This window comes from Triturus cristatus, chromosome 11 (assembly GCF_964204655.1).
Source record: "Triturus cristatus chromosome 11, aTriCri1.1, whole genome shotgun sequence".
In the NCBI taxonomy this organism is placed as follows: domain Eukaryota; kingdom Metazoa; phylum Chordata; class Amphibia; order Caudata; family Salamandridae; genus Triturus; species Triturus cristatus.
Genome location: NC_140594.1, coordinates 1062177033 through 1062203027, shown reverse-complemented (window position 1 = coordinate 1062203027; position 25995 = coordinate 1062177033). Strand labels below are relative to the sequence as shown.

General features: G+C 51.6%; 1 protein-coding gene across 1 annotated transcript in view; it reads right to left on the bottom strand.

The window, feature by feature from the left end:
- CCDC39 (coiled-coil domain 39 molecular ruler complex subunit) overlaps nucleotides 1-25995 on the bottom strand; it is a 297469-nt gene that overhangs the window by 21535 nt on the left and 249939 nt on the right. Inside the window, exon 19 of the mRNA XM_085635382.1 lies at nucleotides 9057-9172. Within this exon, the coding sequence (XP_085491508.1) occupies nucleotides 9057-9172 (116 nt within the window). The remainder of the gene's footprint in view (nucleotides 1-9056; nucleotides 9173-25995) is intronic.

Genomic DNA, 25995 nt, shown 5'->3' with positions numbered 1-25995 from the left:
TGCATCTGTCTGGACAATGAACTTCTTGGAAAAGTCTGGGGCCCTTAAGACCGGGGCCTCGCACATGGCTTGCTTCAGCTTCACGAAGGCCTGCTGACAAGCCTCCCTCCAGACTACCCGTCGAGGTTGTTTCTTGGACGTGAGCTCCGTGAGGGGGGCTACAATGGTTCCGTATCCCTTCACGAAGCGGCGGTAGTATCCGGTGAGGCCCAAAAATGCTCGGACCTCAGTCTGAGTCTTGGGGGGTTCCCAGGCCATGATGGCCTCGATCTTCGCCTGGAGGGGTTGCACCGCTCCCCTACCCACCAAGTGTCCAAGGTACACTACCGACCCCTGCCCGATCTGGCACTTGCTGGCCTTGATCGTTAACCCAGCTTGTCTCAGGGCCTGGAGAACAGCTTGCAGGTGACGCAAGTGATCCTCCCAGCTGTTACTGAAGACGGCTATGTCATCCAGATAAGCAGCAGAGAAACTCTCCATTCCGGTGAAGATCTGGTTCACCAGACGCTGAAACGTGGCAGGGGCGTTCTTGAGCCCAAAGGGCATCACACAGAACTGGTAGTGACCCTTGGGTGTGGAGAAGGCTGACCTTTCCTTGGCTCCATCAGTCAGCGAGATCTGCCAGTACCCAGAAGTAAGGTCAAAGGTACTTAGATATTGGGCAGCTCCCAGCCGGTCAATCAATTCATCCGCCCTAGGGATCGGATGAGCATCAGTTTTGGTTACTGAATTCAGTCCCCGGTAGTCCACACAGAACCTCAGTTCCGGTTGGCCACCCGGTGGTGCGGCTTTTGGTACTAACACCACCGGACTGGACCAGGGGCTGCTGGAAGGTTCGATCACTCCTAGCTCCAGCATCTTAGTGACTTCACTGTTAATGCTGGCCTTCACCTTGTCTGACATCCGGTAGATCTTGGACTTCACAGGTGGGCTGTCTCCTGTGTCCACATCATGGACGCACAGGTGAGTCCTACCCGGAACAAGGGAGAACAACGAAGAGTACTGTCCCAGGACCTGGCGGCAGTCCTCCTGCTGTTCAGGAGTTAGAGATGGGGAGAGAATCACTCCCTCCACCGACCCATCCTTCTCTTGAGACGCAAATAAATCGGGGAGAGGCTCGCTTTCCGCGTCCTCTGCTCCGTCAGTCACCATCATCAAAATGACTTCGGGCCTCTCGTGGTGGGGTTTGAGGCGGTTGGCATGCAGCACCCGTAGGGGCTGACGAGGGGTCTTAAGGTCCACCAAGTAGGTAGCCTTACCCTTCTTCTCCAATACCTCAAGGGGTCCTGACCAGCGATCCTGGAGGGCGCTAAGCTCTCCTGGTTCGATCACCCACACCTTCTGGCCAGGCTCCAACTCCACCGGGTGAGCGTTGTGGTCATACCACGCCTTCATTACTGCTTGGCTGGCCTCCAAGTTGTCAGAAGCGTGCTTCCACAACTTAGCCATTTGGCTCCGGAAGGCCAGCATGTAGCTCACCACATCCTGGGGAAGCTTTCTGGGAGTTCTTTCCCATCCGTCTCTCACCAGGCTGAGAGGTCCACGCACAGGGTGCCCGTACAAAAGCTCGAAGGGGCTGAAGCCCACTCCCTTCTGTGGCACTTCCCTGTAAGAAAACAATAGGCAGGGTAGGAGGACGTCCCATTTCCTCCGCAGGCTTTCAGGCAGACTTCTGATCATGCCTTTCAAGGTTTTGTTAAACCTCTCCACCAGACCATTGGTCTGGGGGTGGTAAGGAGTTGTGAACCGGTAGGTCACTCCACACTCCTTCCACATCGCCCGCATGTATGCTGACATGAAGTTGGTCCCCCTGTCGGACACAACTTCCTTGGGAAAACCCACTCGGGTAAAGATTCCCATCAGGGCCCTAGCCACAACAGGTGCTGTTATGGTCCTCAGAGGTATTGCCTCTGGGTACCGTGTGGCATGATCCACCAGAACCAGGATAAACCTGTGACCAGCTGTAGTAGGCGGATCTAATGGACCCACAATGTCGATGCCCACCCTTTCAAAGGGGGTGCTAACGACAGGAAGTGGTTCCAGGGGAGCTTTCAGCTTCACCCCTGTTTTCCCACTGGCTTGACAAGACACACACGTCCGGCAGTAGGTGTCGGACGACACTTTCATCTGAGGCCAATAAAAGTGGGGGACAAGACGGGCAAAGGTCTTGTCTTGCCCCAGGTGTCCTGCCAAGGGGATCTCGTGAGCCAATTCCAGTAGGAAGGCTCGGTAACGTTGAGGGACTACTAAGGCTCGTGACGATCCATGTAGGGGTGCCTTGGGTTCACTGTAGAGGAGGCCATCCTCCCAGTAAAGGTTGTAGTTCCCCTCAACGTTCCCTGCTGCCTGGGCTTCGGCCTGTCGCCTCAGTCCCTCAAGGGTAGGGCACTCCCTCTGGCCCTTGCAGAATTCCTCCCTGGTCGGCCCTCCCTCCACGTGCCACTCGGCCGGGATGGGTAGGTCCTCCAGTTTGGTAACATCCCCCACCGCGGACTCCTGGTCCACCACCTTCGGTGGCCTATCCGTCACACGGGGCGCGGATGCCGAGGCAGGCTCCTCCTGTCCTCTGTTCTTCCCTTGGTCGGCAGCCGGCTGTGCCTTTGTTCCAGGCTCCAGTCGAAACAAACTCCCTCTCCGGGTAGTCGCGGACCCTGTGCTAACACAGGCCCAGTCAGGTGTACCCAGCATCTCAGCATGAGTCCGGTATTCCACCTCCTTCCAAGCATTGTGCTCCATGTCATTCCCCAGTAGACAATCGACCGGCACGGCAGGGCTTACGGCAACTCGAAGTGAACCTGCAACCCCCTCCCATTCAAAGGGAACCTCGGCCACCGGATAGTGGCCGGTTCTGCTGTCAGCTATCGCGGCTGGGTGGAGTACATCGGGAATTACCTGCTCTGGAGACACCAGTTGGCTACGTACCATAGTCATACTGGCTCCTGTGTCTCTCAGAGCCTCCCCTCTTTGGCCGTTGATGGTGACCCACTGCCCATACTTTATGGTATTTGCGGGCACCTGGATCTTAGGAACCATCTCCCGTTCTCCCAGGGACACTAAAGTGACACCCGCCCACTCCCTTCCCTTAATTAAAGGCATCTCCTCCCCGAGCACTACACTAGCTACTCCGGGGGTCTTTCCTCCAATGGGAGGGGGTGGTCGTTTTGGGCACTTCGCATCTCCCTTATAGTGTCCAACGCCACCGCACTCGAAGCAATGGACAACCCTTGGCTGCTGACTCTGGCCAGGATTAGGGTTTCTGGGTGGGTTAGCCCTAGGGGTGAATCCTGTTCCCTTACCTTGGAAATTATTTTGGGGGCCTTTGGAGAACTCCTTTTTCTTTTCCCCTCCCTCTTTCTTCTGGGGGGCGCCCTGTCCGGCCTTTTGAGTATCCCCTCCAGTCCCCCTTGTGGACACCCGGGTACTAGCCCAAATGTCCGCCTCCTCAGCAAGCTTACGGGGATTGGTCAGCTTGCTATCCACCAGGTGCTGACGCAGTTCAGGGAAACATTTTTCGAGCAGGTGTTCCTTCAATACTAAATCAAACAACCCCTCGTAGTTCCTCACTTCACTGCCCTGAATCCAACCCTCTAATGCCTTCTTTGCATAATCCAGGAAGTCCACCCAATTCTGTGTGCCCAGTTTGTGGCTACCCCGGAACTTCTGTCTGTATTTCTCGGGTGTTAGTCCAAACTTTCGTATGAGCGCCACTTTCATGGTGGGGTAGTGGGTCTGCTCATCCTGCTCTAGGGCCAATAATGCATCCCTACCAGCTGGAGGCATGTACCTGTACAATCCCCCTCCCCAGTACTTCTCTGGAACCCCATGGGCCCTTAATGAGACCTCATAGGCCGCTAGCCACTTGGCAATATCGTCGCCCACACCATAGCTAGCCACTATGTCTTTCGGCAAATAGGGTTTGGGTTCCCTGGTGAACTCTCTTTCTTCGCTGCCACCATTAGGAATAGGGTGTGCTCCGGCTCGTAGGATCTGGAGATCTATCTCCCTTAACCTCAGCTCATGAGCCATCCTCTGTTCCTCCTTCTCTTTCTCCAGCCTTGCTAAGTCCCATGTGAGCTGTCTTTTCTCCCTCCGGTCTGTTAACTCCACTTCAGACAAGCCACCGCTAGAGGCACTGCTGCCCTTCCTAGAAAGTGTCCTGGGCCCCGCTAACAGGTTCCCCACCTCAGGTTGGTACAAACCAGCTCCCTCACTGTCGGGCTCTCTATCCCTGTCCTCCTCCTCAGCCTTGCTTTCTCGTCGTGCCTCCTCCCAAGCCCTTAAGCTGGTTTGGAGTGCACCCTTCTTTGCTCCTGGGGGACAATACACCCCCTCCCGCTGACAAAACTCCCTGAGTTGGGCCACAGTGTACGTTTCTAAATTCTCCAGTACAAACTCCATCTTGCCCACTCAGGTCAGAGCACAGTTATTTGCAGAAGCTATGCAGGGGGGTACCTTTTATAATACCTCCTCCCACCACCAGAGTAAATTTGAAAAAAAGACAAAAACTCACAATTAGGAAGTCCGCTTGGAGAAAACTCCCGGTGTAGGCCTATGGACTACCCACAGTTATTGTCGAGTATACGTAGGCACAGCTCTATCCCACCGCTGAACACCAATTATGTTAGAAGAACACTCCCACACCGGAAGGGTGGTGGTGTTCTCCCAGACATACACTGTGGTAGCTTGGCTCGAGTGGTCAGGGGTCAGGCACCGTGCTAAGCATACGTCATACCCACACAATAACCATGCGTGCATCCGTTCCAAAAACGACACTATACCTTAAAAATTATACTGAAAATATATCTCTTTATCTTCTTTTCTCTTAGTTGCTGATTAAATAAATAATAATACAATCACAGTACACAAGGCTTTTCCTGTGGGAGGGTAAGTCAAATAAATAATACTTCAACGATTCAATAAATAAGGTAGATCATAAATAATCAAGGCATAAATATAAGTGCATTACATAAAAGGCAATTAAATATTACGAGGCAATAAATACTGCGAGACAATAGATACTGTGCGACAATAAATACTGTGAAACAATAAATACTGTGAGGCAATAAATACTGTGAGGCAATAAATACTGTGAGGTAATAAATAGGATTAATACAATAAATACAGTGCTTTCAATAAATAATAAAAGCCAACAGTGACACTTGAAAATCAGTTCACATTCCTGAGGTACTATGGGATGATTTGACCCAATCCCAGCTTGTAGAGATTTGGATGGCCTGAGGGGTATACTCCCTGGCTTGGACAAGGCTGAGGCCTAAACTGAGGTAGATCAAGGGGGAATCTAGAGATCTGGCTCTCCCACACTACACAACCCCTCTGTATTAGTCTCAGCTCACCCCTGGCACTATCAAGCTGGTTCCAGCACCTCTCCAGCCTCTAGGATGGTCTCTTAGGGCTTCACAGGGCCTTAGGAGCCCTCTATTCCACTTACTGCCCTTTTTATGAAGTTCCGACGCCGCTGGAGTCGTGTCGACGCCGTGAGGCGGCTCCGGTTCGATGTCGGCGGCCTCGGCGCAATGACAGTTCTTGACGACGCCGGTAGGCGGTTCCGGTTCGATGTCGGCGGCCTCGGCTCGATGTCGACCTCCGGTTCGATGACGTCGGCCAGTCTTGGCTCGATGTCGACTTCGGGCGGCTCCGGTTCGATGTCGGCGGCCTCGGCTCGATGTCGACCTCCGGTGGCTCCGGAGTGCGATCTCCACTCCCGACCTCCGGTGCTCCTTTCCTCAGGTTCCGGCGACTCCGGAGTGCGACCTTCACTCCCGACCTCCGGCACGATTCTCTTCAGGTTCCGGCGACTCCGGAGTGCGATCTCCACTCCCGACCTCCGGCACACTTCACCTCGGTCTCCGGCGACTCCGGAGGGCGGACTTCACTCCCCCGTCGACGCCGCACACTCGACCTCGGGTGACTTCCTCCTCGACCTCTGGTACTCTCCACGCCCTCCGTCGGCGCCCTCTCTCGACCTCTGGCGGCTCCGGGTACGACGTCTGCTTTCCAGTCAGCGCCGCTTCTCCACCTCGGGCTCCAGGTCTCCAGGCTTCTCGACGTCGGACTTCAAGAAGTTACCAGTAACCAGGTCAGGAACTTGCTGTTCTTTACTTGTAAGGCCTGTTCCTGCTGTCCAGGTCCTTAAGATGGGTTCTCTTGCTTTCTCCCACACAGGGCTCCAGGCTGGGCTCAGTCAGTAGGGACTAGTATCAAGGGTGGGTTTATGGACCCCACTCCAGGCACAAGTTTCCACCCCTGCTGCCTCACTCCTTCCTCCTTCAGTTCTGTGCTCCTCTCTCTTCACCAGTCAGGTGCCAACTGCCAACTCCAACTGTCAACTCTGACTTAGCTTCCCAACATTCTAAACCTGCCTCTCACTGTCACAGGGTTCTGGAATGTTCTGGAAGGTGCTGGTAGGTTCCAGTGATGTCACAGGTGACAATGGGTGGCCACCATTTTGTGTTTCAGGCCCTCAGACAGAAGTTCCAGGGGTAGATAAAATGGCTCCCTGAATCTGCATCAATACTAAAAAGTCTGGTGGTTCCCAAAAAGGAAAAATACTAACAGGGTTTGAGGCAAAAGTGGGACAAAATAAATAATGATGAGGAGGGGCCACCCAAAGGGCTGACAGGTCTAACAAGCAGGCATAGATGAGCAATAACCACATTTGTAGTGACAAAATCAGCTGATGTAACGTCAACTCCTAAAACGTCGACATGTTAAGTTTGACATATAACTAAAAATTTCAGCTGATATCTTTATAATGATATACCTGCCCAAAATAGTTTTGATCATCAATAAAGTACTTTGTGAAGGTAGATACTCATTTGTTAATCAACTCTAGTAGGTATGTGGTGGGGCTAGACCACACCTCCACCCTTCTTTTAAACAGTCTTGCACTAGTTCTGTCAGACTTGTCAGTAATTTGTACAAATAGAGTGTGTTGCTTCTGTGGATGTCTAAGGATCAAAACAGGCTGTAGGCCATACTGAAATCAGTCATGAAGGTATGCACTCTGATCCAGTAATAATTTCCCCCAGCAATTAGGCAGCTCTAGATTTCAATGGACACACTTTGGAAGGAGCTGGCTCCAGACATTAGTGCAATGTCTTTATTCAGGCCAAAACAACATCTAAAAAATATTTATCTTCACCTAATATTTCATGATGCGTTTTTACCATGATACTGCTCTACCCTCTTGAAACCCTTAGTTCTAAATTATATTGTTAGGTATAACCTATGATCCCCTAGAAGGAACAAGAGGAATGTGTGGGCTGTTTACGTTTGCGTCCTTCCAAAAACATGTAAGCATGTAAACATTATCCGTTTGCACTGTGTTCCTTGAAAGTACTTATAAAAAAATTAATTCACAAGGTATAGTCGAAAAACTGAAATAACCCTCAACTCTGGCTGTGGCACAAGAACAATTGATGGTGGATCTACAATGGCGTCTGGTCGACACGTGCACAACCGTTATTAAGGGAGGCTCCCTTTATCAGTGGGGGAGCCATGACACAGGAAGAGAAAACCAGTGACACAGATCGGAGCAAACTGCAAAAAAGGCTCTTGTGGTCAGTAAAATGAAACACGGTGTGAACTCAGATGCTTATAAGTGCTCATATGGTCTGGTTTCCCACATTTATTAAAAAGAGAAAGGAAAGTGTACTTACTTGTAATCCTAGTTCTGCATCATAGGTATCTTCATGGCAGTCATAAACACAAGAATAATTTCAACTGCTTGTGAGATGACTCTAGTAATGTTGTGTTTTCTGGCTGCTCTGCTTGTCACGTCATGGAATGTTACCAAATTATAACTGAAATGCTACTACATCATCCACTGCAGAGATCGTTGTGAGGACTAAGTTGAGCATTTCTGATGAATACCATCTTAAGTCAGTTGCGTCCGGCATTAATCGCGGGCGGGGTCGGGTGGGCGTGGGTGGCGGTAAATTTAATAATTAATAATAAAAAAAGTACCTGTCCGCCGGCCGGGCCCGCGTTTTCTCAGCTCAGGCTCTCCTATCCTGCCTGGAACAGGATGCAAACAGCCTCCCTCCCCTCAGCCAATGACAACACTGCAATGGCAGCGTTGTGATTGATGGGGACGCTGCCCAGCCAGGCGCCTATGGGGAGGCCATTTGCTCCATGTAGGTTGCATTGCAGTCTGCATGGAAAAAGGGCAGCGTGCGCATGACTGGTTTGGGCGGCCCCAGAAGGCCGACCAAACCAGTCATGCTCACTCAGGAGTGGGCACACCACTCCTCCCCTGCCCAGCCCTGCTCATACAGCAGCACCACCCGCCCGCAACCAAACACTTCTGCTTTCTTGCAGTGCCAGAAGCAGAAACATAAAATTGTAGTTTTACCATTTTATGTTTCTGCTTATCGCACTGCGACAAAGCAGTGGGGCAATTCTCTTCAGCCCTAGTGGAGAAGCAGCCCCTGTCTCAAGTCCAAATCGGTATTCTGACTAGCAATATGATGGGTCCTTTTGGATCTAGACCATGGGATTCGAAGGTGTGCTTATAAATCTAGATTTTATCTGGACATGCCTTCGCTCCTCATCTACTGACCTGCTCCCCCGATTCTTGCCACCCATGCCTTTCTCATAGCTTTGGGTGGCCTGGAATACCTTGAATTGTCACACCTGTATGAGTGCAGTGGTTATTTGTTATGTTGGTACTGTCATTGGCAGCACTGCTGCACAAAAGCTGCAGTGGCCTCCAGAGAAGGGCAGTGGCAATTAAATTAAGCACTGGGTTGGTAGATGGAGTACTACAAAATGCAAATTAGAAACACCTGTTATATAAAGATAACAAAACATTGGGATGAAGCAATATACAAAAACATATTGTTCTAACGCTTATAAAAAATAATGCTTTTTTATTTCTTTCCTGTGTCATGCCAACCAAAAGTCTTTTGGTCAAGCACCTCAATTGTGGACAAACTCATTAATAGTTTCTTCACAATTTTAAAAGGATCTATGTGGGACCTTTTCAGTTGACTACGACAAACAAACCCCGATGAATAAGTTGTAGTGTTTTTTACCTTCCGGAAGACAATGAGCTCCGAGCAGTAGAAAGGGCCGAACTTCGGACAGAAAGCGGGGCAGAACTGCGGCGGCTGCTGGGAGTGGATGTTATCGTCGGCAACTCTAGATCAAACTACAGAGGAAGCTTGTGTCACAAATTTGCACATATAAAGCTTTACAACTTGTCACAGTCTTAATAGTATTTCAGCCAGAACATTAATTCTTGCAGTGGACAATAACTCTTTCCTCAGTAACCTGGGAACTCTTTTGAACTCCACACAGAAAGGGGACCATCGTGGTTGATGGTCAAATGATTTTCTTTTTATGCGACTAAGAGGGTTTTGAGTTTATTGTCCTCTGAATTCATGGTGTGCACCCTCAGACCCCATTCAGCCACCGATAACAGAGTATAACTTTGAGAGTTCTCTCTTGGCAGTCCTCACCGTGTCCTTCCTGCTTTAAAAAGACTGTTATGCTTCCTGTGATATAAAAAAAAACCCTGCTGCTGATCATCATTCCACCTGTAACTGATGTGAGAAGGTGGCCTGATATATGCTGTCCACTAGTTTTAGTGGGCACCTTGTATCAGTCCAAACAACCCCTTATGGTGATAGGTTAAAGACAACCTTATGTGAAAGCTATCCTAGTGGTAGTAATGGAGAGCAGCCTTCAGGCTAAGTCTTGAAGGAATGTAAAGCAGCTTGTTTTACCAGTCTATAATCTCTTGAATGATCAAATGAAAAGACAACCACACCAGATATATATTCAAAATATATGTATTTAAGATAAATCACACCCCTCTAGTCTCTTTATGAGACTGGAGTTCGAAGTACTTCAGTTACAAGTGTTTAAGCATCAGTAAAAGCACAAATACACGTTGGGCCCTAGGGGCGTACCAAACCATATACTAAAATAGTGGTATAAGAACGACGACTGAGATAGGCAAGGTGCCTATCACCTCTAGAATCGCTGGCACCCCAAGGAACCACCCAAGTTAGGGACGTCGGGGACCCACGGGAGCCGTATGCAGTGTGGAAACACAACCGCGGGTTCCTATTACTTTCTATGGGGAATGTCGCAGTTGGAATTTTAAAGATTAGGGACACTTCAAATCGAACTAGGACCAAACCCTTTTGGACTTAGACAGTTCTAGGGCTAGCACCCTCGAGAGTACCGGAGTACTTGAGTTACCTCGCCCAGGGAAGCCGGGTGCATAGGTGCCTTTTGGTGTCAGGTCACGTCGTCGATTCCAAGGGAAGCCTGCAAAGAACTGCTGCTGCCGCGAAGATGAGAAGTGTCCGGAGAGATCCAAGCCTGGATCTAGGATGTAAAGAACCTGAAAGCAGAGCGGACAGAGTCTGGGTCACTTGCCAGTGACCTAGGGCAGGATGGACCAATGCCCACAGATGTCGGGTGCTTCAGGTGAGTTGTCGAGTGTCTTGACTCTTCAGCCACGAGGTCCAGGAGGCGTCGACAAAGTCCACGAGCCGGATTCGAGCTGTCCCACGAAGTCTGACGAGTGCTGCGGTGTCGGCGACCAGAAAGGACCCAACAAGCCTTGGCAACGGCAAGTCTCAGGAAATCAGAGAAAGGACTGCGGTGCAGACCAGCAAGGTCTGATGGACTCACCCAGCGAGGGTAAGTAAGCACAAGTCTGGAGCAACCAGAAAAGCACAAGTAGAAGTGGAGTTGCCTTCGTGGGGACCTGCTAGCCAACGGGCTAGTGATCGCGAAGGAGCCTCAAGCGGTCGCACTTGGAGCTGGCCCACGGGTCACTTGTGGAGTGAAGGCCAACAATCTTCGGTGCAGGAGGTGCTCAAGGCTGGGGCTACTCGGAGCCCAAAGCACAACTTCGAGGATGACCAGGAAGGTGTTGTTGCTGCAAAAGTTCAATGTGTCCAGGGGTCACGGTTCCACGTTACCCACGATAGCCATGGGCCTCAGCTTTGCTGTGGACTCAGGGTAGCCTCGGGGAAGTCTGGAAATCCACCTCTGGTGATGCAGAGACTTTGGCGTCCGGCGGGAGCTTCAGCAATGCAGACCGGTCAGTTGCTTCTTTGGTGCCTGCCAAGCAGGAGAGTCACTCCTTGACCCTAAGGGAGATTTCTTCCATCTTCTAGTCGAGATAGAAAGTCGAAGGTCCAGGATATATGTTTCAGAGGTTCGTCCAGGGTAATCTAAAGTCCTAGGGACGGGGTTCCTATACTTATACTAAGTTTAGGGGATGGACTACCTCTAAGGCGTATAATCAGAAGGGGGACGTCAGAGCGGGTTATTTATGGAGGTCCTGTTCCTATGCTCCTCGGTGCATCAGTGTATATCAGAAGGGAACAGTTCCTCTCTTGGGGTCTGAGTAGAGAGTGTCAATGGCTTTCTACACAAATGTAGGTGGTATCTGGGGGGATCTGACAATCCAGATCATAATGCCCTCACACACCTGTTAGGGTGTCATGCTTAATCATTGGGCGCTCCTCGTCGGACCGGCGCTGCAATGTCCAACGGGCCGGGTGGCATCTTTATCGGAGATCTTTTTGATCTGGGAACGCCGTATTGTGAGTGAGGTGTGTGGGGCAATAAGAGGACAATGTCTTCTAATGTATGTGGAAAGTGATTTAAAATAGGCTCTAACCTTGTTGATTCTCTTTAATAAGCATTCAAGGTAGCGGCTAATTAAAAACAGTGAGGCTACGTTGATGAGTTAGGGTATTCTGATAGCCTTTAGTTGATTGGGGTCAACATGTTTCGTGTCTTGTGCTCAGAGATAGAGTGACACTTCTTCAGGACCAATGTGTACTGCCCCTGAGTGGTCAGTGTGGGGATGTGGACTCCCCTTCTTAGAATCACAACCCTATATTTTAGGGTATTGGATTTGACGTTCCACCTCCTAGAGGAGGAGTGGAATACCTCATAGAAGAGGAAAGGCGACCTGACCACTTGAACGGGTTTGCCACTCGAGGAAGCGGGTCCGTAATAGATCCTGCTAGTCTTCACCTCTTCTGGATACCTCTAAGGCTCCACCTATGGGTGGGCCTGGGGTGGGGGTGGTTACACCCCTTCCCCTTTGTCCAGTTTCGCGCCAGAGCAGGGGCTGAGTGCCCCTGCAACCAGTTTGAACCGGGCTATGCACAGGGACACCTTGTGTGCCCCAGGCAGTGTCTCAAAAGCATTCACTGAATGCACCCACCCTGCCCCAATACACATCAGCCTGTCTGGGGAGGTGGTTACACCTCCCTGTGACAGGAAACCTATTGTCCAGGCCTCCCCTGCCAGAGTTTCCCCCAGCAGCAGGAGGCCAGACCCGTGTCTGTGGCAGTGGCATCCATTTTGTGATGCCAGGGCTTTGAAAGGTTTTAACTGGGTTAAGCCAGTGTGAACATGTCTCTCCCTCTAGAAGGGTGGAATGCTACCCCCGCCGCCAGAACTGGCGGGGGGGGGGGGGGTAGTATTCCAAAGCGTTTGACACCAAACACAACATGTTTTGATGTAGCCATTCCAAAGATGGCATTTACCACGAGGTTATAATGCACTTAAGAGTATATGGTATGGGTGTATCACAGAACAGCCATAAGGAAGTATTTCCGAATGCTGCAGAGGGGCTCAGCTCATGCTTGGGCACCCTCTCACATAAAACCAAGCACTCTGCCTTCAGGATTGTCAAGGCCTGCCATAGGAGTGGCTTATAAGTTTATATGTGTCTGTATAAGGTAGTGATATAGGTAGCCTATTCCACAGTAAGGGGTGCAAGCACATCCTTACCCAGGTTGCAGTAGCAGACCTGTGGTGTCATTTTGGAGTGCTTCCCAGGGGTGGCGTAATACATGCTGCAGCCCCTGGTAGGCCTCTGAGGTAGCTATGCCCTAGGAACATAGTATACCATATACTAGGGGCTTATAAAGCACTCCAGAATCCAATTAGATATGTACCTAATGTACATGAAAACCATTTTAGAGAGGAAGCAGCTAGGCTGTGGTCCTGATTAGCAGGGCCACAGCCAGACTAAAGTCGAAAAACAGTGAAACACCAGCAAAAAGTGGGGCTACCCATGTGAAGCAGATCCTACTCTCCTACAACTGACACTCCAGTTCCTAACTTTGTTGGTTTTCCTAAAACGTGGTGTCCCACAAGGATCAGTTATGATTCTCCCCAGCCTCTTCATGACTGTGTGACTTTACTTCCGTCTTTCATCTTGTCCTACAACCTCCAAGCTGGCCTTTTTTTAGTTTTCACTCTTTCACGACCATCCTCCTATCCGAAATGTCAGGCTGCTTGCTATCAGACACCCATGGATGGCTTTGTGTACACTCATGCTGCAGTCTTCCAAAACTGAAATAGTCTAGGGGGCATATTTACAACAAAATGGCGCGGCGTTGCAAGCAATTTAGCTGCGCCGCGTCATTTAAAAAACACAGGGATGCGCTGTATTTACAAGAATACGGCGCACCCCTGTTTTCCCCTGCACCGGCGCTAAAAAAGCTGCCTTGTGCTAGCGCAGGCAGCTTGCACCATGGTGTAAGTGTGCCTGTGTTCCAGGGATGATTGTGTTTGTGCAGGAAGGGACACCTTCCAGAACAAAAACAATCCTTAATGGTGTTTTGCTCCTCTATGTGTGCTGCAGAATGGGGGCGTGGCCAAGATGGCCGCCGAGACGGACGCGTCCTGCTGAGGCTCCGGGATCGGGCTTTACCCTCGCCCGTTATCAGCCCGCCTGGGGGAGCCCCATGACCCTCTGAGGCTGTCCTGAGAAGCGGGGAGCCCAGCGCTGCAGACCCGGTGGCAGAGCGGCTCTCTGGCGCGGGAGCTGCTCGGACGAGGAGGCGCCGGTCCCAACATGGCGCCCGCCTGACGCTGCCGCGGCCGCTGACGACCTGCGGGCCCGGGACCGAGGCACTGGTGGTGGCGATTCCGCTCCCCGGCTGCATGCCGCGGGAGCAGAGTGCCTAGAGTGAGGGCGATGATGCGGAGGGCTACAGGTTCCGGGGCTGCGAAGGTGCCGGTGGGCTCCCCGTGAGTCCCCCCTCCCCCCTGTGTGGCGGACACTGGCGACGAATCGGAGTGCCGACGGCGCTGTGGAGTGGAGGGATTCGACGAGAGGGCGCCGATCGGCGAGGACTGCCGCCGCTGCCAACCAATGCGGCGGTGAGGCGACCTGAGGAGGACCAGGAAGCGGTCGTGCCGTGAGATCCCGGCGGCTGGAGTACAGGTGGGCCCGCGCGGCGGTGATCCGGAGTGGTGGCGGTGCTCTCTCCGGGGGGGGGGGTGACTCCCGCGTGGGGAGGCCTCCGGTGCAGATCACGAGGGTGCCTGCCTGACCTTAAGATGGCGGCCAGTGGCGTCCCGGCCTACTGAATTGATCGGCGAGCTCAAGGGGAGCTGCGCGCCTGCTGCTGCGACCCGGAGGTGCTGCCCGGCTCCCGCTCGGACAACGGCGGAGGCTCCGAGAGATACAGAGACTGTCTTGGGCTCCCAGGCACCACTGACCCAGCGGCGGAGCCTGGTCAGGGGACACGCGGCGGAGAACGCTGGCCGTAGCGGACAAGGGACTGGCGGCGACGCCGTGGGAGGCATCTGCCGCTCGAGCGGTTGCTCTGCCCTCCGCGGCCCTACCTGCCCCACGAGTGATACGGCCCGGAGACACCGCCGGTTGGGGGCGAGAGGCGGCGGAGTGCCAGGGGGTCCGGGACCGGCCACAGCCACATCAAGTCCGGAAACTGCGCTTGTTCCACGCCTGCGACAGCCCTCTGGGTGGACGTTATGGGCAAGTCCAGGACGGGGCAGTCGGCCCCGGGGGCGGCGGCGGGGGTCCAGGCCGGCACGCATGGAGGGACCTCGGTGGCCGCAGGATCGGATGGGGAGCCTTCCTTGTCGACCAAGCTGGATCAGGTTCTGGTGGCGATTGAACAGTCACGTCTCTCATTGGAGCAACAATTGGGCACCCTAACCACGGACGTCAGTCTCCTCCGAGATGACCACCGTACGCTAGCCGATAGGGTCACAGACCACGCCAAAGCAGTCGCTGACATCCAACCTATGGTGGACACACACCGGGACTCGATGCAAGCTTTGATGAGTCGCATGTCCACCATGGAAGAACGCGTTGATGACTTGGAGGGGCGGTCTCGACGCTGCAACATCAGAGTCCTCGGGCTGCTGGAGGGAATCGAACGGGCAGATGCGGTGGAGTACGTTGAAACCTGGACAAAGTCGTTCACCCCTGATGAAGGCCGCACAGCCTACTTCTCAGTTGAGAGGGCGCTCCACGTGCCGGCTCGTCGGCCGCAGCCGGGTCCCCACCCCGCCCGATGCTGGCCAAATTCCTCCACTTCAGGGACCGGGATGCGGTACTGCGAGCGGCCAGGCAGGCGGGCCCACTACGCATCGAGAATAAAACTGTCATGATCTTTCCCGACTATTCACGAGCGGTCCAACGCCAGCGCGCGTCCTTTCTGGAGGTGAAACGGCGCCTTAGAGCAGAAAACATCCAGTACTCTCTCCTATTCCCGGCCCGTCTGAAGATTATCCACGGCGGCGTCACACACTTCTTCACGGCGCCAGAGGAGGCGCACGACTGGGTAGACCAGAACTGTACCGGGGACCGGAGGACCGGGCGCCCGCTCGAACAAAGAGCGGCTGCGGGAGGACGCAGGAGGCAGCGCTCGCGGAAGAGGCACCGCCCAGGCACTCCCGGGGGCCGTCACGCACTCTGGGGTCACCAGACTTAGAGCAGATCGTCCAGGAACGGCGCCAGGCCCTCAAAGCGGCGGCGGGCCTTTGCCCGGCTTCCCCGGCAACGGACTTGGAGCGGGCCCCCCATGTCTTCACGTCAGAGGAGGAAGAGGACAGTGAGGCGACACAGTCCGGGGTGGACTCGGGGGCCCTGCCCTCAGTCACCCCGCGGACAGCGGACGACCTGATATGATGGGTTCTGTGTAGAGGGCCACACATTCGCAGCCCGGTGTGATGCTCCCCACCCCATGCAATTGCAGGCCCGGCGCTCCTGGCGTTTTCCCTGCGGCCCGGGACACTTTCCTCCCCAGAAGCGCCCACTTTCCCCCAGTGGCTAGCCATAGATACCGCGCACAGCCCGCTTGTAGAGCCTACAGCAGACGCTAGCCGACCCCCCTTTCCTAATAGGTTCATGCTCCCCTGCAACTTGGGAGTCAGTTTGGACGTATCGCGCTTGGCGATGGGTCCCTTGTGTTGGGGCAAGTTACGTTCGCCTCACCCTAGTTTCCCCTTCCCCTTCCACGTACACTTTCTGCACTGTGTCCCTGCCCACGCACCGATAAGATGCCACACCGCTGCGCTGGACCCGTGGGGGTGGGACGAGGGGATTGGTACCGGGGGGGGGGCCCCGGGGGGTCCCGACTGCCCAGTCCTGAGACTTGCACTAGACACATGTCCTGATGGCACAAGCAGGTAAACTTACACTCCTTACACTAAATGTGCGAGGCATGCATACAGCGCGCAAGCGGTACTCCGTATACGCATACATTAAGCGCCACCAGGCACAGATTGCACTCCTGCAAGAGACACACCTGGCGGCGGGGGAGGTGACAAAGCTGCGCAGGCGCTGGCGGGGGGCCCTTTATGCCACAACTTACTCTGCATTTGCCCGCGGTGCTCTCATATGGGTGCGCCCGGGAGTCCCCTTTCAGGAATTGTCACACGTAATAGACCAAATCAGTCATTATTTCAGAGAGAATGCTGGCACCGCCAGCACCCGAGCCTCAGAATGGAATGCTTTTAAGGTGGTAATGCGTGGCAATTGCATTCGTCATATTACGGGGGTCCGGCGGGTTCTGGAGGGGGACATTCAGCAGACGGAAGGGGCACTGGCCGCACTTACTAAGGAGACGGACCCTGCGAAAGCCACGCCGGCTGCGTTAGCTAGTGCTGAGACTGCGTACGCAGCAGCGTTGGCAAGCATGCGTCGGTTTAATTTCGCGGCATACGCAGCTAGGGCCCATACGGAGGGCGATCGGGCGGGCGCCCTGCTGGCGTGGCTCATAAAGCGGGATTCGAGCCTCCCGACCATCACGGCCATACGCGACGTCCAGGGCACCCTGGTGTACTCGCAGGGGCAGATACTCAAGGCCTTCCAAGAGCATTACATGCGCTTGTACACTAGCCCCCGGCCCTCGGGGTCGGCTTCCGCCCCGGCTGACTTCCTGGATCGGGTTCAGCTTCCCCGCATTGACCGGGATACGCGCCTGGACCTCGATCGCCCTCTCAAGGCGGCAGAGATTCGGCACGCCATGGAGGCGCTGGCCACCCACAGGGCCCCGGGGCTGGATGGCTTCCCCCTTGAAGTTTATCAGACTTTTGCGTCCCAGCTGGTCCCCCAGTTGCAGTTCCAAGCGGCTCTAGACGTGGGAATCCTACCGCACTCCATGCGCGAATCCGTTATAGTATCCCTCCTTAAACCAGATAGAGACCCGCATCAGCTAGGCTCCTACCGACCCATTAACTCTATTGTCGGCGGATTATAAAATCTACGGAAAGGCCCTGGCGGACAGGTACACCACGATCCTCCCGCGGCTTGTCTACCCCGATCAGAGTGGATTCGTGCCTGGTAGGCACACCTCTTCGAACATCCGGCGGCTGTTTCACGTGCAGGACCAGGTGCAGGAACGGTTCCCTCGGGCAGCGTGTCTGGTGCTGGACCTCGAAAAGGCGTTCGACACGCTCTCTTGGGCCTATCTGTTTCAGGTCTTGTTACGCATGGGTGTCGGGCCCAAACTGCTGGCCTACACTCGGCTCAGCTACTCCTCGCCCAGTTCCAGAGTGCGCATAGGCTCTCTCATCTCGGACTCCTTCCCAATCCGGCGCGGTACTAGACAGGGGTGCCCCCTCTCCCCCCTACTATTCGCGTTGGCGATGGAGCCGCTGGCAGCCCTGCTGCGAGGGGGGGGGCAAGGAGTGGGGCATCCCGATAGGCGATTATACCCACGCAGTATCACTGTACGCTGATGACGTACTCATATATGTCCGGGACATCACGATTGACCTGACCCCGATATCACGATTTCGCAGAAGTGACGGGCCTTAGGGTGAATTGGGCCAAGTCCACTGTTTATCCCTTAACACAGGTCGTGCCCCAGGGTCCGATACGAATCGGAGGCATTGCAGTCTCGTGGAGTCCCCAAGCGGTTCGATATCTCGGCATTAAGCTATTTCATACGCCGCAAGATATCTATGAGGGGAATTACCGCAAGATGATGGGTAACATCCGATCCTTAGTCCATTTCTGGAAGGGTCTCCACTTGGCTGTTCCGGGAAAGATAGCCGTTGCGAAAATGATCCTGGTGCCGCGCCTGCTCTATCTCTTCTCCAATCTCCCGGTGGTTCCCCCGAGATCCCTGTTCCGGGAATTGGATACCCTGCTCGGGACCCTCATCTGGGGCAACGGCTGCCGGCGGATAGCCCTGGCGAAACTGCAATTGCCCCTTGATCAGGGCGGGTTGGCGGCTCCCTCATTCGAGGCGTATTTCCTTGCTGCCCAATTACAATGGGTGTCGCGTTGGACGGCGGGCAGGGCGCAAGAGGAGCTGTGCACGGCGACAGGGCGGATTCCAATCCCCGCTGTCCACCGCATGTTGCTACCGGGGGCGATACCGCCGACATCCCGGCCCCTCCAAGTCATGACGGCGCGTGCCTGCTTGGCGCGTGTTCATCGACTTGGCCGGGGTATTCCCCTGTACTCCCCGTTGTTGCCATTGGTGGGGCTACCTAGGGGTCGGGCATACTATACGGAGCAAATGATGCAGGTGTGGACGGATCACGCGGTAACAGAGGTGGGGATGCTGTTCTCCGGGGAGAGCCTGCAACCCTTTGAGGCGCTGGTCGGAGACTTCGAGCTCCCCGGGGGCCAATTCCTGCGGCATAGACAGCTTCTCATGGATTGCCGTAGGCAGTTGGGGGGGATTGATGCAGAGCCCCCTCCACACCCGGTCATCCATGCGATACTCCAGATGGGGCCCGGCCGCCATCTAGTCACATGGATATACAAAGCGGTGAGAGCCCTGCGGAGTCCTACGCTGGCGACCCTTAGAGAACACTGGGAAGATGACTTCCAATGGCCCCTGCATGATAGGGAGTGGACGAGGGCTCTGGAATACACCAAGAAAGTGTCCCGCAACTATCGGTTTAAGAACATACAGTTGCATTTCCTGCATAGGGCGTATCTAACCCCCGAAAAGTTGCAGAAATATTTCCCCGAGGGGGTGTTTGGCTGCCCTAGATGCCTGGAGCCTGCTGCCTCGTTTAGGCACATATTTTGGTACTGTCCGACGCTCTACAGTTACTGGCACACAATTCACGCTGCCCTAGAAACGGTTACAGGGTTTCAGGACCTGGGCACATGGGAGGCGTGTGCGCTGGGAATTCATGGACGGCATAAGCGGCAGAAGGTAGAGAGAGGTTTGCCTTCTTAATGTTGATCCTCACTAAACGATGCATTGCTATGCATTGGAAGGCGCCAGGGGGGCCCCCCATAGTGGCATGGGTGGGGGCTGTCAGGAAGTGGGGCAAGGCGGAGGAAACCACACTCAGAACGGAGGAGGCCCGTGGGATGCGCAAACACCTGATCTCCATGCCCTGGGCCATGTTAATGCACACATTCACGCTGGAAACTGAGGCTGCGGCGAGCTTGAGACTGATAGACCCCTCGGGGGCGTCCACCACTCCAGAGTCCACCCTGGGTAATGCGCAGGCAGGTCCAGCGCCCGGTGTCTCGCAGAGGTTGTCACCACCACCACCCGCCCGCCATGCCCCCTCCCCATCTCCGCGATCACACCGGCCCTCTCCCACATGATGGTCCAGCTCGAAAGCGCGCAGCTACCGGTACTCCCGATGGGCGACACAGTGCACCCCCTTTCCCTGGTTTTCTACCCCCAGTTAGTTCGTGGTTACTCAATGGCCGCACTTCTATAGCCTCTGCGACGCCCCTCACAGGGGGTTCAGTCACATTGCACGGCACCCCTGCGGCGAGGCGATCATGGCGCACTCCAGTAGGGCACACCCAGAGGCTGGACCCGGGCACACATCTGCAGCCCCACTCAGGACAGCGAAGAACGGCCTGAAGGGCCGAGAGGCTGCTAGATCGTAAGAACTGTGACTGGGCGCACTTGAAATGTAAATCTATGTGATAATGGCGATATCGCATGTGCCTGTGTGTTTCACTATCTATAAATGCCAATAAAGAAAGTTTAAAAAAAAAAAAAAAAATGTGTGCTGCAGAATGCGGCACACATAGAAAGAGCAAAAAACTAGAAGAAATAATAGTATTTCTCCTCGTTGCACCACTCTAACACCTCCTTTTCAAACTCATTATATTTTGGCGTTGTCTCAGATTTACAGATCCTTGTAAATCTGGGGCAGTGTCAAAAAGCAATGGGTGTTGCGTGGGAACGTCCAAAACAACACCCATTTCACCACCTTTTGCCACAGAAACTGCGGTAGGGAGGGCCATATTTACAAGGCGGGGTTAAGTCATGCCAAGTGGCTTAGCGCCGCCTTGTAAATATGGAGTAGAGCATTGTGCCACTGGTGCGTCAGAAAAAGTGACGCTCGGTGGCACAATGCCCTGGTTTGTGCAACCACAACACCCATCACCACGTCCGACTTCTTTCCCTTCCCACCCGACATCCAAAAACCCTCACCCTCTCTGCAAGAAACCTTAGAATTCTACTTGGCGCAAAAACGTATCTCCAAAACTGCCATGTCTGTAAGATTTCAGTTTCTACACACGTGCAAAATCCATTTTAAATCCCATTCCACAGGTAATGGTCTGTCTATGGAATGTGTGGTTTGTTGCATGCACTATTTGCGATGAAGAGAACACAATGGTTGTGATCAAAGTCCACTGGGTGAGGCAGTACTTACTAGGGCACTTTTCGTTGTAGGCTGTCTCTTTAGTTTTTGCTGGCATAGTGTCTGTCTACTCAGATTCAGTTAAATCAGAATTGAGAAGAGCTGGAGGGTGCGCCCACTTTATCTTCTAACCAGTAAAATGGTTGCCCATTGCCAGTGTATGCATTAGATGTTTGTAAAGTACAACATTGTGTTGGCATGCTCTAGAATGCAAGTCAGCAAATTAATAGCGTGTGCTGTCTGATGGGTAACGTGGGGACGGGTCCAACCAATACGATGCTCTTATAATGGCTTTTGTGGTTGTGATGCAAGCAGGGTGGAGTGGTGCAACAGTTGCACATTCGGTTTGCGGTTGGTCTTTGGAAAGCAACAGGGTACAACAATCTGTATAGCCTTTGGCATTGTTTTGTGCATGGGAAAAGTTGTGATTGTGCTGGGACATCTAGACTTATCTGTTTCATTGCTAACACCCTTGGTTGTGCGTTTTGTTTGTGGTAAATGCAGGGTTACACATTGTCCAATGTTTGCCCAATTGCACTGTGTTGGTCGCATAGGAGACTGGTGTAGTGTACCTACTGGATTATATTTTTCAGTAAAAAAAAACAGGAAAACAGCTGTAATTATCACAAAACTCGGAATTCCGATTCAGGCGCAATCCCCTGTTTGCAACTGAATCGGGATATACATGGTATTCAGAATCAAGGCCCATTTGCCTCATTTTGCCTTTCAGCTAAGCCTTGTCAGCATATAGGATAAACAGATGCCTGAAGGCCGGTGTTTCTGCTGAACCTCTGAACTGGATTGAAAGCAGAATTTAAACTTTGCCAGGTGGTGGCACCCACTTATATTACTGAATGACATATGTATTTTTATCTGCAACTCACATACCTGAAATTAGTTTGGTGAAATACCATTCCTGCACTATATTTCTTTAATCGCAGGTTAAAATTAAAGTTACTTGACCTACCTGGTATTATGGATGTGGTGTCAATCTAGAAAGGTCCATCAGGGTCGTAAACAGCCCAAATGACAAGGGCATTGTTCTCCGAGAGATCTTGGCAGATCACAAGATTCATGTCTAGTGGGTGGTTACCTCAGCTGCTCCAAACGACCAAACACATTTTCTTTGATTATTAACAGGTAGGAAAAATTGACGTGACCCATAATGGCAGGAATAAGAAATGTAGTGTGCAAACATTTGCAGCTCAGTCCAAATCCCCTGGATTGTAGGACACATTAAAAGGAGTGTATGACAGTTTCTGAAAAGCTCTAGAGGTGGCCCCTTGCTGCTTTGAAAACTGCACCAACAGGGATATAGATTTTCCCTATATAAGTGTCACTCTATAGACAGGAACACTGCAGTTCATTTGGAGAATTCTTTATCTCCCCTGCATAAGAACAGAAGAAGTATTCTTAGTAGACCTTCTCTGACTGAATTGTAATACCAGATTTTTCCGACTTTAGCTTTCTGATCTACCTTTAAAGAAAGACGTTCTCTGCCTGTCTGAAATCACTGACTGAGTGCACTTTCTCAAACTTTTTGTGGGTGTTGAATAATATATATATACATCCTATGCTTAAAGATTTTGATAGAAAAACAGATATTTGAGGTGAGCAGATCTAGAGTGTCGCTGGTGTTGAGAGTGCTCCATACAGGAGCTGCTTTCCACCTAAACTTAAGAACTACCCAGAGTTCTCTGCTTCTTTTTTGCATAATTTATTCGTCACTCTATGCCTGAAAGGGTATTTCTTTGACTTATACTGGGTGCTCCCTTGTGTCTGGACAAAGCTATACCTCTCTGAGAGCTCTAATTAGAGCGAAACACTGTGTCAGGGGTTGCTTTTACTCATTTCAGGTTGGCTTGATTGGTATTTTACCAACTCAAAGCTGTAATACTGTGCCTGGAGTGGTAATTGGCTTTTGTCATTTTACAGCTCGGCAAGGACAGCACTGTGCTAGTCCTATGCTTAAAGACTTTGCTGTACAAATGGCAAAAGACTTTGTCCTTTTCTATCTCGGCGTGGATGGCACTGTGCTCATCCTATGCTTAAAGATTTTGATAGAAAAACAGACATTTGAGGTGAGCAGATCTAGAGTGTCGCTGGTGTTGAGAGTGCTCCATACAGGAGCTGCTTTCCACCTAAACTTGAGAACTACCCAGAGTTCTCTGCTTCTTTTTTGCATAATTTATTCGTCACTCTATACCTGAAAGGGTATTTCTTTGACTTATACTGGGTGCTCCCTTGTGTCTGGACAAAGCTATACCTCTCTGAAGAGCTCTAATTAGAGCGAAACACTGTGTCAGGGGTTGCTTTTACTCATTTCAGGTTGGCTTGATTGGTATTTTACCAACTCAAAGCTGTAATACTGTGCCTGGAGTGGTAATTGGCTTTTGTCATTTTACAGCTCGGCAAGGACAGCACTGTGCTAGTCCTATGCTTAAAGACTTTGCTGTACAAATGGCAAAAGACTTTGTCCTTTTCTATCTCGGCGTGGATGGCACTGTGCTCATCCTATGCTTAAAGATTTTGATAGAAAAACAGACATTTGAGGTGAGCAGATCTAGAGTGTCGCTGGTGTTGAGAGTGCTCCATACAGGAGCTGCTTTCCACCTAAACTTGAGAACTACCCAGAGTTCTCTGCTTCTTTTTTGCATAATTTATTCGTCACTCTATGCCTGAAAGGGTATTTCTTTGACTTATACTGGGTGCTCCCTTGTGTCTAGACAAAGCTATACCTCTCTGAAGAGCTCTAATTAGAGCGAAACACTGTGTCAGGGGTTGCTTTTACTCATTTCAGGTTGGCTTGATTGGTATTTTACCAACTCAAAGCTGTAATACTGTGCCTGGAGTGGTAATTGGCTTTTGTCATTTTACAGCTCGGCAAGGACAGCACTGTGCTAGTCCTATGCTTAAAGACTTTGCTGTACAAATGGCAAAAGACTTTGTCCTTTTCTATCTCGGCGTGGATGGCACTGTGCTCATCCTATGCTTAAAGATTTTGATAGAAAAACAGACATTTGAGGTGAGCAGATCTAGAGTGTCGCTGGTGTTGAGAGTGTTCCATACAGGAGCTGCTTTCCACCTAAACTTGAGAACTACCCAGAGTTCTCTGCTTCTTTTTTGCATAATTTATTCGTCACTCTATGCCTGAAAGGGTATTTCTTTGACTTATACTGGGTGCTCCCTTGTGTCTGGACAAAGCTATACCTCTCTGAAGAGCTCCAATTAGAGCGAAACACTGTGTCAGGGGTTGCTTTTACTAATTTCAGGTTGGCTTGATTGGTATTTTACCAACTCAAAGCTGTAATACTGTGCCTGGAGTGGTAATTGGCTTTTGTCATTTTACAGCTCGGCAAGGACAGCACTGTGCTAGTCCTATGCTTAAAGACTTTGCTGTACAAATGGCAAAAGACTTTGTCCTTTTCTATCTCGGCGTGGATGGCACTGTGCTCATCCTATGCTTAAAGATTTTGATAGAAAAACAGACATTTGAGGTGAGCAGATCTAGAGTGTCGCTGGTGTTGAGAGTGCTTCATACAGGAGCTGCTTTCCACCTAAACTTGAGAACTACCCAGAGTTCTCTGCTTCTTTTTTGCATAATTTATTCGTCACTCTATGCCTGAAAGGGTATTTCTTTGACTTATACTGGGTGCTCCCTTGTGTCTGGACAAAGCTATACCTCTCTGAAGAGCTCTAATTAGAGCGAAACACTATGTCAGGGGTTGCTTTTACTCATTTCAGGTTGGCTTGATTGGTATTTTACCAACTCAAAGCTGTAATACTGTGCCTGGAGTGGTAATTGGCTTTTGTCATTCTACAGCTCGGCAAGGACAGCACTGTGCTAGTCCTATGCTTAAAGACTTTGCTGTACAAATGGCAAAAGACTTTGTCCTTTTCTATCTCGGCGTGGATGGCACTGTGCTCATCCTATGCTTAAAGATTTTGATAGAAAAACAGACATTTGAGGTGAGCAGATCTAGAGTGTCGCTGGTGTTGAGAGTGCTCCATACAGGAGCTGCTTTCCACCTAAACTTGAGAACTACCCAGAGTTCTCTGCTTCTTTTTTGCATAATTTATTCGTCACTCTATGCCTGAAAGGGTATTTCTTTGACTTATACTGGGTGCTCCCTTGTGTCTGGACAAAGCTATACCTCTCTGAAGAGCTCTAATTAGAGCGAAACACTGTGTCAGGGGTTGCTTTTACTCATTTCAGGTTGGCTTGATTGGTATTTTACCAACTCAAAGCTGTAATACTGTGCCTGGAGTGGTAATTGGCTTTTGTCATTTTACAGCTCGGCAAGGACAGCACTGTGCTAGTCCTATGCTTAAAGACTTTGCTGTACAAATGGCAAAAGACTTTGTCCTTTTCTATCTCGGCATGGATGGCACTGTGCTCATCCTATGCTTAAAGATTTTGATAGAAAAACAGACATTTGAGGTGAGCAGATCTAGAGTGTCGCTGGTGTTGAGAGTGCTCCATACAGGAGCTGCTTTCCACCTAAACTTGAGAACTACCCAGAGTTCTCTGCTTCTTTTTTGCATAATTTATTCGTCACTCTATGCCTGAAAGGGTATTTCTTTGACTTATACTGGGTGCTCCCTTGTGTCTGGACAAAGCTATACCTCTCTGAAGAGCTCTAATTAGAGCGAAACACTGTGTCAGGGGTTGCTTTTACTCATTTCAGGTTGGCTTGATTGGTATTTTACCAACTCAAAGCTGTAATACTGTGCCTGGAGTGGTAATTGGCTTTTGTCATTTTACAGCTCGGCAAGGACAGCACTGTGCTAGTCCTATGCTTAAAGACTTTGCTGTACAAATGGCAAAAGACTTTGTCCTTTTCTATCTCGGCGTGGATGGCACTGTGCTCATCCTATGCTTAAAGATTTTGATAGAAAAACAGACATTTGAGGTGAGCAGATCTAGAGTGTCGCTGGTGTTGAGAGTGCTCCATACAGGAGCTGCTTTCCACCTAAACTTGAGAACTACCCAGAGTTCTCTGCTTCTTTTTTGCATAATTTATTCGTCACTCTATGCCTGAAAGGGTATTTCTTTGACTTATACTGGGTGCTCCCTTGTGTCTG